General features: G+C 45.7%; 1 protein-coding gene across 1 annotated transcript in view; it reads left to right on the top strand.

Moving 5' to 3' along the window:
- The first annotated feature begins 6,628 nt into the window (after nucleotides 1-6,628).
- The window catches only part of Plekhm1 (pleckstrin homology and RUN domain containing M1), a 37,970-nt gene continuing 32,183 nt past the window's right edge, over nucleotides 6,629-12,415 (top strand). Inside the window, exons 1-2 of the mRNA XM_051158826.1 lie at nucleotides 6,629-6,726; nucleotides 11,692-11,939. Coding sequence (XP_051014783.1) covers nucleotides 6,682-6,726; nucleotides 11,692-11,939 — 293 coding nt within the window. The 5' untranslated portion in view covers nucleotides 6,629-6,681. The remainder of the gene's footprint in view (nucleotides 6,727-11,691; nucleotides 11,940-12,415) is intronic.

Below are 12,415 nucleotides of genomic sequence, written 5' to 3'. Positions count from 1 at the left end.
GGCAGTGGGAACCAGCCCTTCCTCTTGGCTGGTGTTCTGGCAGTAGAGAGCCTGGCTGTTGATTGTGCTTGCAGACTCCTGCCCATGTGTCGGTCCTACCTAGCACCTGTGAGGAAGCATCCTCTTAGTGGTCCTTTCTACATAGCTGCATGCAGATCTTTCCCATTATTGAAGCCAGGGACATAGTGGCCATCAGAAGCATGTTGTAAGCCGTGAAGAGTCCTGGGGAGGCTGGAGGGCTAAGTGGGTACAGGGGCTGTAAAGTCCTGGGTCACTCAGTCTTAGCCGCTGGGGTTTGTAGGAGCATGCGAAGGAGAGTTACCTGTCAGTAGTGGAGGCAGATGGGTGTCTTTAAGGTCCAATGCTCAGCGTTTATAGCACCCTGTGGACTTTCTGGTGTACGTTTCCCCAGTGTTCTGACGTGCTTGCTTCAGGAGGGTCAGCCGTCTTTGATGGCAGCCCCACCCTCCAACTCCAGCGCTGGAGATTAAATTCAGGACCTTGTACAGGCGAGTAGTCTTACCACTGAGCTACACTTCCAGCCCTTCCAGCAATTGTGAAGGGCCCCTGAGAGACCATCGTCACTGCCACATCGTCGCTTACCTCTTCCTTTGGTGCAGCCTTCAGAATGGCTTTTGGCTCTTTGGCAGCTTAGTGTACCGGCAGACATTTGACAGTAGCGCTACCACGTAAAGCAGCAGTATGCCTCAACTCCCCACAGTCTGTCAAGTAGATGGGCCTGTTCTGTATGCCTTCCCTGTATCTACTAAGTCATCCGAGAGTTGGGTTTGTTGTTTGTTTGTTTGTTCTTTCCTTCTGGTTTTTGAGTGCCACTGTGTCCTAGGCCCTAGAAACCCAGTGATAAATAGGTTCTTCCCAAGTTCTTGCTTCCGTACATTGAGAGCATACACGTTGTTAGAATCCTAGAGCAAAGCCAGGAGCAGTGGTACCCATCTATAACCCTCCGTACCCAGGAGGCTGAGAATGGAGAGTTCAAAGCCTTCCCCAGGAGGTTTAAGACTTTCCTGGGCGACATATTGAGTTCAAGGTCAGTTTATGCTACCTAGTAAGACCCTGTCTCAAAGTACAACAAAGGGCTGGGGCTATTGCTCAGGGGTAGAGCACTTGCTGAGTACAAAGCTCTGAAGGAAAAACATGAAAGCCAAGCATAGCTGGCCAGGCTTTGTACTCTGTGCATTAAGGGAGGAGAAAGCAGGAAGACTGCTATACATTGAGGCCAGCTTGAGCTGATGGGAGGTATTGGATGGAAGGCAAGTGGAGGGGACATGTGTCCAGCGGGGACAGATACCCTCATCCAAACTAGTGTCTGGTCTAGTCTCTCACCCTCCAGCAGTATCAGGGCTGGAGAGATGGCTCAGCGGTTAAGAGCACCATCTGCTCTTCCAGAGGTCCTGAGTTCAATTCCCAGCAACCACATGGTGGCTCACAACCATCTATCATGAGATCTGGTTCCCTCTTCTGGTGTGCAGGTGTACATACAGGCAGAACACTGTATATGTAATAAATAAATACATCTTTATTTGTTTAAGAAAAAGAAAAAGAAATTCAGCTTTCTTCAGAAGGAAGGGCATTCTGTTTACTCACTTGATAGTCACGTGTCTGAGAGGTCAGCTGCCACTCTGAATCAGAAGATACCTTTGCCATTCTTTCCGACTGAAACAGCATTACTCATCCGTTGGTCTGGCAGCTGGATGGCACAAGTGCAGGCAGGGCTGTTCAGAGCGGCCAGATGTGTGATGCAGGCCATGGAAAGAGGGTCGTTGGAGTGGTAGCTCTGTTGAGATATTTCTGAAGAGAAGCCCTTGCCATTTACTGGTGAATAGGGTGTCTTGAGAGAATGCTCCCCATTCCTTCAAGCCTCGTATAAACCATTTTTCTCCTTTCTTCCTCAAAGTGTAGATGAAGAAAGATGACTAGGACAAATCTTCCCCACATTGAACCTTTACGAAAGGGCAGTTCTAAAACTTGGGTGTCGCGGTGAGGACCTGGGCTCAGCTGGTTGGGGCCATCAATCTGACTAGTAAGGCGATGTCTTCCTTTAGTTCTTGATAAAATGGAGCTTCTGAGTTCTTTGGACTTGAGACAGTTTGAGCTGCAAAAAAAGGACTGAGGCAACCCTAGATTTCTGGTTTATTTTGCCTGCTTCTACCAAGCCTGTGTAGTGATCACAGTAGAGATGACTGTTTCTCACAGGACTGTTCTAAGAATTAAACAAAGCTGGAGGATGAGATCAAAGAAACTTTTTTCACTCTGGAAAGGCATGGAAGGGGAACCAGTGACTTTGGGAAAGGCAGAGCTAGGCCACTGGGGCTTTCTAAGTGCTAAGAGCTGCCTCCCTGCTAAACTACCCCTATAATGTTGGAGGCCCTCAATATCATTGCTCAAGGCTTCTTGCTCCTTCTGCGTGGCTGTCCTGAAAGCCATACTCTTCTCAGTCTCGTTCTTGGTGACCGTGAGAAATGGCTGAGGATAGCATGTGACAGCGGTCCCACATGCTGGTAGATCTGAGGTCTGAGCCAGCAGGCGGGCAATGGACCACTGACCCAGCAGTCAGAACAACTTCTGTGAGCAAGTGCGTTCCTGTTTCCCTGAAGCACTATAGTTTAGACACAACTAACTAATGTTTTAGCTTCCTTCAAAGAAGGTAAAGGTGCCAGGCGTGGTGGGACATGTCTTTAGTTCCAGCACTGGGGAGGCAGAGGCAGGATGATGTCTGTGCGTTTGGAGCCAGTCTGGTCTACAAGACAGCAGGATAGCAAGGACTACATGGAGAGACCCTGACCCAAAACATAAAAAAAGTAAAGGTGTTCTGAATGGCAGCCTAAACCTGAATTTTTTTTGGTTTTTCAAGATGGGGTTTCTCTGTGTAACAGCTCTGGCTGTCTTGGAACTTGCTCTGTAGACCAGGCTGGCCTCAAACTCATGGAGATCCACCTGCCTCTGCCTCCCAAGTGCTGGGATTAAAGGCGTGTGCCGCCACCACCCCGGCTTGAACCTGAAATTTTTTTTACCTATTTTGTGATTTGTGAAATGGTCGTTCTGGGCTCCTGAGCTAGTGTCAGTTATTTTGAGGCTTTTCTGAGTTTCGGCCGGTTACTTCTCTCTGCTTGAAACTTGTACTCTGCCTTTCTTAACTTCAGTTTATTTGGGGTTTACTTTAGTTTGGGTTTTCTTTTGTTTTAATTAATTACTCTCTCTCTCTCTCCCTCTCTCTCTCTCTCTGTGTGTGTGTGTGTATGTGTATGTGTGTACGCGCTTGCACACATGTGTACTATATGCAGTGACAGAAGAGAGCATCAGATCCCCTAAAACTGGAGTTACAGGCTGTTGTGAGTTACCTGGGAACCAAATTCAGACTTCTGCAAGAGGAGTAAGTGCCCTTAATTTTAAGCCATCCCTCAGTTAGGTTTCTTGAGATGGAGGTGTAGCCAGGCTGGCCTGGAACTCCTTATATGACTGAGAGTGGGCCTGAACTCAGCAGTCCTCCTGCCTCAGTGTACTCCCCAGAGTGCCGAGACTACAAGAATGAGCCCAATCTGTTGGGCTTTAGACTTTGTTTAGCATAGTTTTGGGTTTGTTTGTTGGTTGGTTGGTTGGTTGTTTTGTTTTTTGGTTTTTCAAGACAGGGTTTCTCTGTGTAGCCTTGGCTGTCCTGGACTCACTTTTTTTTATAGACCAGGCTGGCCTCGAACTCACAGCAACCCGCCTGCCTCTGCCTCCTGAGTGCTGGGATTAAAGGCGTGAGCCTCCATGGCTGGCTTTTTTGTTTGTTTTTTAAAAAGCTATTACTGGGCCACAGTCCTTATTAATAGTGCCCCCATGAGGACAATTACTTTTAGCTAATTAGTTCCAGGAGCTTTAATTGACACAGGCCATTATTTACATTGTTGAGGTCTAAGCCCTAGGGTGCTGTTCACACTGACTGAGAGAAGAGCCACCGGAGTATGAGGACTGTGTCTAGAGCAGCAGGGATGATAAGGCTGAGAGAGGCTTGGGCCCTGGAAGTCTGAGGGCTTGGAAGCCAGGGCCGTGGAACCTGAGCAGCTGGATCTTGCCTGCTGGGCTACACAGGGTAATGCAGAATGAACTCAACTTCCAAGGCAAGCTGGTTGTGGGGAGTTGGGGCTTGACTACAGCATACGCCACCTTTTCTACCATCCTGGAAACCAGAGTGTCTAGCTGGCCTCCCAAAGCCATGCGAATCCCTGGGGAGGTGGAGCAGTGTGGAAAGGTGAAGCCAGAGTTTGTAGTCAGTCAGAGCCAAGGGCTCTTCTGGCAGCTTATCTCTCTGAGGGCCATGCTTCTCCACACACCTGCCTCCCTGTACAAGGCTTTCCTTGGGTCCTGGGTCCTGTGTCCTTTTTTTTTTTTTTTTCCCCCACCATCTAAGAAGCTCGAGATTGGCTTGATCCCATCATTGAGGACCACCCTGTTTCTCTCCTGTTCCAGCCTCACGTTCCACAGAACAAGGTGTTCTGTAAACCTTGCCTGCCCGACTGGCCCTAATGTTCCTTGGAACTGCAGCTGAAGTGTACTCTTCCCAGCCCATCTCAAGGTCTAGCTCTGAGGATGGCATTTACTTAGGAGTCTGGGGTTTCCTCTGAGCTGGGGTTGGCATTGCTGAGTGGTGGAGCCACACCACTATTGTGTAAATTTGTTCCTAGACCTGCGTCAGCTTCCTTTCCGTCCTTCTTTTATCAGATAGAAATAATGACATGGCATTCATCCATAGGGTGAATAACAGGAGAAGTGTAAACAGGGCGATCCGTGTAGCATCCTTTAGTTGTACAACTTCTCTGTTCCATAACTGAGTGAGATGCTGGAACATTCACTCTGCAGTCCCTTTCCCTAGAGGCTTGTGTGGATATGAATGTACCTACCTAGACTGAATGCTCAGGCTTGGGCCAAGGGAAGAAGGCACCTGGCCCTTGGAATCTTCAACTGTGGATAAACACATAGGTTGTGGGCAGTGGCACTCTGTGCTTATAGATTTGTGGCTGCATCCATCGGAATTACAGATAGCATTTGTACCCTGAACACATCCTGTTCAGACTTTGCAGCTGAGAAATAAAATCCCATGCTCCCATGGTCCTGCCTGGCTAGAAGCAAATTGTGATGTCAGAACCCGTGTTGGTCATTTAGACAATGTATCTGTGACAGCCAACCTAAAAGCTTTGCAGCACAGTGCAGAAGTGTGGAGAGAAAGGTGTCTCCTGAAGTGGCTGCGATGCTTAAAACCCAGGACTGGCTCAGGAGTTGGGGACTGGAACAAGACCCAGGGCTTGAGTGTGACTTGTGAGCCCAGCACCTGATCCCCACCAGTTCTTAGGGTCTTCAGTGAAAGTCCCTCCTTCATACCCTAGCAGGCCTTCTGAAGTCTTCACGCTGATAAACCCTTCTGTCTGAGGATTTTTATATGACCCAATAGGTAGGTGTATAAGGTAGACAAATCAAATGTTTAATAATAATAATAAACCATAAGCAAATCAATTTTAAGATAGATCTTTGGTATATATAACAATTAACGATTTGTTGAAGACAAAGCAAATTTGCCTACTGATGACGTGGCTGCGCTTGTCAGTACAATTCAAGGTGACTGATTTCATACTCACATGCTAAGGAGATATTAACAGCCTTTGCTTTATAATTAAAGCACTGTGTTTCTATAAAGGCAGAAAATCTTGTACAGTAAACACTGCAAGACTACAAATCATCTCAAATCTGAGCTGAGAGCTGGGCGTGGTGATGCACACCTTTAGGCTCATGGCCCAGGAGGCAGAGGCGAGTAGATCTCTGTCAGTTTGAGGCTAGCCTGGTCTACATAGAATTCCAGGACAGCTAGGGTTACATTAAGAGTCCCTGTCAAAAAGAAACTGGCTGGAATCCAGGCTGAGGTTGCTCAGGCTGCGCAATGCATTGGTGACTGTATTGTGACTTCCAGTGTAATGCAAATACATGATTTGCATGCTCAGAACCAATGCTACAGGTGAAGCTATGTGATGCAACACAGAGAGCTTAGCCAGAAATACCCAGATTCACTAGACATTGCTTTTGAGTTAATTCAGAAACCTTTTCCCATCGATAAGTCTTTTGCAACCCCCACACTCAGTGGTGCCACCCAGTAGGGCCTTCAACCCCCTGTTGAGGAAGCTTTGCAAATTCCTACACCCCCCCTCCCCCAGGTCCAGGCTGTCTGCACAGATTTTAGTGTGAAAAGCTCTTGCCTCCCACTGAAGGTGCACAAGGTTTCACCCCTCCCAAAGACTGAGCCTCTGGCCTGTTTCCGTCCTTAAAATCCAGTCTCAGTTCTTCCTCTCTGCTGCTCAAAGGCCTTTCATTTGCAATCTGAGTGACAGAGGCTGACCACCTGCTGCCTGCCAGGAGGGGACTGTGGTTTTGTGTGTGTGTGTGTGTGTGTGTGTGTGTGTGTGTGTGTGTGTGTGTGTGTGTCTCGGGGGTCAGTTGGCAGCGTGCTCATCTAGGCTGTGGTTGAGGGGTGTCAGTTGGCAGCGTGCTCATCTAGGCTGTGGTTGGGGGGTCAGTTGGGAACGTGCTCATCTAGCTTTTGGGGGGGGGTCAGTTGGCAGCATGCTCATCTAGGCTCCTCTGTCTCTGCAGGTGTCATGTGAGTCTCCTTGAGAGCTGGCTGCCTGAGTGGAAATGCTCTCAGTGGAGAATGGCCTGGACCCTCGGGCTGCCATCCAGGTAGGTGGGCAAAATAGTCGATCCTGTTTTGATCCCAAGGGTAGGAAGGGCTGCACTGGGCCACCATTTCATCAACCTTTCTCTTTAAAAAAAATTTTTTTTTTCTCTTTTTAGATAGAGCCCATGTAGTAGCCTAGAATTGGCCTCAAACTCACTTCATAACAAAGAATTAAACTCTTGATTTTCTTGCTTCGACCTCCAAGGTGCTAGTATTGCTGGCATGTATCCCTACATCTAGCTTTCACCCACTTTTTTTGTTTTGTTTTGTTTTTCAAGACAGTGTTTCTCTGTGTGGCCCTGGCTGACCTGGACTTGCTTTGTAGACCAGGCTGGCCTCAAACTCACAGCAATCCAACTGCCACTGCCTCTGCCTCTGCTTCCTGGGTGCTGGGATTAAAGGCATGCGCCACCACGCCCAGCTCTTATCTACTTTTCTTATTCTGAAATAAATGAGCACTTTCCAGAGAGAGGCTTCAGGTGAAGATAAACTTACAACAAAACCAGACTCCCAGATGACCCTGACCTTTCTAGATTCTAGATCAGAGTGTGTGTGTGTGTGTGTATACCTGTGTATATACATGCCTGCCTGCTTACTGTGTGTCTGTGTTCCTGGTACATGCACCCTATGGCATGTGTGTGGCAGTCAGAGGAAACTATGGGAGTCTGTTTTCTCTTTCCATCAGTGGGTTCTGGGGACTGAATCAGGTCAGGCTTGGCAGCAAGCGCCTTAACTGGCTGAGCCTTGCTGCCGTCCCCCAGCCCTGCTCTTTGAGACAGGGTCTCTCGTGAACTTGGAGCTTTCAGATGTGGTTAGACTACCTGGGAAGCAGGCTGGAAGTCCTTGGGATTCTCCAGTCCCTTCCTCCCCAGTGCTGAGACTGCGGATGTCACCATGCCCGTCATTTTATGTGGATTCTCATGCTTGCGCAGCAGCGCTTTACAGTTTGCTCAAGCCCTTAGTTTTGTCTGAAGCAACTGTGCTCACTAGTAGTCTGAAGAGTGGGGTTAACTGAGCAGCATCTGTCTTTGAACATGTGCTGTTTTCCAGGAACTTTCCAAGCAAAGATGTTTGTGCCCAGTTTGCCCGAACCCCTGCAACAACCTTGTATTGAACTCTTCCTGTGCTTGGCCCTGGCCTTGCTTGGGGACTCTGGCCTGGCGTCTGTGTCCTTAGAAAGGCAGGACGTCTGATAGCTTTTGGGTTCAGTGGAATCCTGTGGTGGCTTCTTTAGAGAGTCCTCTCCTCCCAGCACTGCTCCCCAGTTACCAGAATCTTGTATCAAGCAGGAGCTGCAGCCCTCAGACAGCTGCTTTCCCTCTCCTGGCCACTAGAGGGTCAGCTCTACCTGTCTTCCTGCTGGCTTTCAGCTAGGCCTTTGTAGTCCTCCCAGCATTCCCTGACAGCACCTGGTAGACATTTAGTTGAAATAGTCTGTGCTTTCTATATAATGTAATAGTATATTTAAAGTAACATTTAAATTTCAACTCTAAGATTAAAATCTTTGCTCCAGAGGACAGTATTCTTAAAGTGTTGGGAGAGGGATGAAAAGATATTGTCCACAGAAAAGGAGAAAGTATTATCTCTGAGAAAGGTCTAGATTCCAAAATATATAGAGAACTACTTCAGCTCAGCAGCTAAGAGCTGGTCTGGAACCAGGAGAAGGCTGTCAGCAGTGGATTTGCAGGAGTTTAGTATGCAGTCTAGGCTGGCCTCAACTTAACTATCAAGACAGCCTCCAACTCACATGAACGTCCTCAGCTTTTGAATGTTAGGATTGCAAGCCCATCACTGTGTGAACTCGATGTCCCATCTGTTCTACATGTGGAAGCACGTCTGCATAAAAATGTGGATACAAACACCCTTAGCAACACCTAATCAAAAGTGACAACAGGCCAGGTATTGATTTTCTTATGAATGGTAAATAAAGCATGGTACAGCCGTGCAGTGGGACATACTTGACGACAAGAAGAAATTAAATACTGACACGTCCCAGGGTATAGATAAACCTTGGAAGCTTGCCAAGTCACAGAAGCCAACCTCAGAGTCAAATATTGTATGTTTCTATTTCTTTGAATTGTCCAGAAATAGAAGAGTCTGTAGAAGCAGAAAGTAAAATTATCCTACACCCACCCCCAGCCACTAATACACACTGTTTCTTTCAGTGGTGTTGAAATGCTGTAAAATTAGCTAATGGCAAAGGTTACACAATTCTCTGAATATACTAAAAACCACTGAACTGTATTTCCTTTTCTAAAACTTTCTACATTTTTTTGACTATAAACTTTTTCATATCAAAGAAGTTAAAAAAAACTTCAGATCAAAGAACTGTAGACAAAATAAATACAATAAAACCCTTGGGCTTTGGTATTTATTATTTAGTAATACATCTATTATTAAAGGTAATAATAAAAAAATGAAATAATGCTGGAAAGATGGCTCAGATTTTAAGCATACCTGCTGCTGTTTTTTGTTTGTTTGTTTGTTTGGCTGTCTTGGAACTTACTGTGTACACCAGGCTGGCCTCAAACTCAGAGATCCACCTGCCTCTGCCTCCCAGGTGCCGGGATTAAAGGCGTGTGCCACCACATCAGCCTCACTTGCTGCTTTTGAAGAGGACCCAGATTTAGTTCCTAACATCTAGTGTTAGTTCAAAACTGCCGATAAGTCCAGTTCCAGGGGGATCCAGCACCCTCCTCTGGTCTCCATGTATACTGCACACACATGGTACACTTACATGCAGGTAAAATAAACTAAAAATAAGTAAATCTTTTTAATTTTTTAAGAGATTTTATTTTATATGAGAGTTTTGCCCAAATGTAAACGCACCACATGCACACAGTACCTGTGGCAGCCAGAAGAGGGCCTCAGTTTTACTGTACTGGAGTTACAGACATGAGCTGCTATGTGCATGCTAGCCATCAGACCTGGTCCTATGCAAGAACAGCCAGTGCTCCTAAGCTGAGCCATCAGTCAGCAAATCTTTTTTTCTTTTTTCTTTTCTTTTCTTTTTTTTGAGTATTTCATTTGTGCTATGTGTTATCCCCATCCATCCATCCTACCTCCAACTCCTTCTGTGTCTCCCCCACTCCCTTTCAAGTTTGTGCTCTCTTCTTCTATAATTTTTATTGTTACCCTTATACGCACAGACACACACAGACACACACACATATACAATCTACTAATCTCATTTGGTATTGTTCTTTTGCATATGAGATTGGACAACCCATTAGTGCTCATCCCAATAGAAAACTGATTCTTCTCTTGATAATCATTGTGAATAAATCTGTTTGTTTGATTGATTGATTTGAGACAGGGTCTCACTATGTAGCCCTGGCTGATCTGAGACTCCCTGTGTAGGCCAGGTTAGCCTCGCACTTACAGAGATCTTGTCTGCTTCTGCCTCCTGAGTGCTGAGATAAAAAGCCACCATGCTCAGTGTCAGTAAGTTAAAATAGTTAATAACTGTAATGATGATGATGGTTAAAATAATAGTGATGATGATGATGATAGAAAGTAAAAGTTACCAGAATTCAGGAATGTGGTTACTTTTGGGGAGGACTAAAAGCAACAAAACAAACAAGCCAAAAACCCAGACGTTCATAATCTAAATGGAAGAACCTAATGTGAATTATAACTCATTGATTAATTTTTAAAATTTAACTTTCTAAAAAACACTTTCTGTTCAGATTGTCAGAATAAAAGTGAAATATTTACCTATAATTTAACACTTGTTTTAATCCAATTTTTCTGTAATTCTGTCTAGTTCTTTGCCAAACACTAATATGCTTATGATACACTCATAATTATGATTATGTAATTTTTATGCTAAATTTCTGCCAACAGTTGGTGTAAGTTTTGAATTGCGTGCTTTATATATGTTTATGTATATCAGGTACAATGGCAAGTGTTAGAGGTACAAGGAAGAATGAAAAATTGATTTCTCCCCTCAAGCCATGGCTGCTGCTGGGCATGGTGGTTCAGAAAGATCTATCAATTCAAGGCTAGTCTGGTCTACAAAGTGAGATCCAGGATAGCCAAGTCTACAGAAACCCTCTTTCTCTCTCTCGAAGGAAAATAATAATAATAATAATAATAATAATAATAATAATAATAATAATAATAATAATAATAATAGTAGTAAATGAAAGAAGCCATGTCCCAGTGTTGTAGATCATGAAATAGCATTGCCATTTAACCTTTAGGGACTTGAGGCTCAGAAAGGTTAAAGGAAATGTCTGCAAGCAGAGCTGGGACTGACTTGTAAGCCTTTGTTTCTAGACCTGGGCTCTTGGCTAATATAGTTAATTAGGCTTCTATGGTCCTAACTGCTTTTTCCCACAGTGCTGGGGATTAACCCAGGGCTTGTGCCTGCTAAGCATACTCTCTGGCATTGAGCCACACCTCGTAGTCCTTTCTTGGGTTTTACTGTAAAGAAATATTCTCTGCCTCCCTAGCTCTTCTTTGCAGAATACCCCCGAGCTATCATAGCTGTGGCTACAAGGAGCCAGTATTTAAATACAAGATTGAAGTTTAGTTTAAAAAAACAAAACATGGGCCTGGAGAGATGCTCCAGTGGCTGAAAGCGCTTGTTGCTCTTTGCAAAGGACTGGGTTCAATTCCCAGCATCCACATGGTTCACTACCATCCATAGCTCCAGTTTTAAGGCATTTGATACCCTCTTCTAACCTCAGACACTAGGCACACATGGCACACATGCGTACACATTGGCCAAACATTCATACACAATATTAATAAATATAATTTAATTTAAAATGTGTAAGACTATTTCTTCTGTGTACTGATCTTCACTTGCCACAGTAGCCAGCTTTGCAGAAGGAGTGTCAGGTTATATACATAGCTGAGTGCGCAGTTACACACATTGAAGGACAGGCCATGGACTACATCCTAGGGACTCCATGTAGGATTGTCCTCTAAAGTTTGCCCTTGTGTCTGACACCACTTAGGTCATCAAGAAAAAGCTGGTGGGATCAGTGAAGGCTCTCCAGAAGCAGTATGTGTCCCTGGACACAGTGGTCACCAGCGAAGATGGAGATGCCAACAGCATGTGCAGCGCCCTGGAAGCTGTGTTCATCCACGGCCTGCATGCCAAGCACATCCGTGCGGAGGCTGGAGGGAAAAGGAAGAAGCACACCCCACAGAAGCCTCTGCCTCAGCCTGCTTTCTGGCCCCTTCTGAAAGCTGTCACCCACAAGTGAGATACAGTGGAGAGGGCCAGCGTGAGGGAGGAGCTTCAGAGTGTGGGCACTTGGCTCCTCTTGAGGGTGGCCAAGCCAGAGAGCAGAGTTCTAGTGTAGTCATTGCACGAGGTAGGGCTAGGCTAAGACCTTGAGATATCCCACTCTCATGGAGAGCCTGTGGCTTCTTCTCACCCCAGCACTGTTGACCTTTCAACTACATTAGGCTGAGTCATGTACTTGAGTTGTGTGGCCTGAAAAGACTAAAGATTCTCTGATGCTTTTAACAGGAAAATTTGCTGACTTGCTTTTGAGTATTTGAGTCTGTCTTCTAAACTTAAAACACTTTTAAATTTTTATGTGTATAAATGGCTCCCTACATGCATGTCAATGCATCATCTATGTGTGTGGTGCATGACACACAAGCCAAAAGAGGCTGCCAGATCCCCTGGAACTGGAGCTAAAGATGACTGACCCACCATGTGAGTGTAGG

Source organism: Acomys russatus, chromosome 16 (assembly GCF_903995435.1).
Source record: "Acomys russatus chromosome 16, mAcoRus1.1, whole genome shotgun sequence".
Taxonomy (NCBI): Eukaryota; Metazoa; Chordata; class Mammalia; order Rodentia; family Muridae; genus Acomys; species Acomys russatus.
The sequence above is the reverse complement of the archived record's forward strand: the minus strand, read 5'-3'. Positions and strand labels throughout refer to the sequence as shown.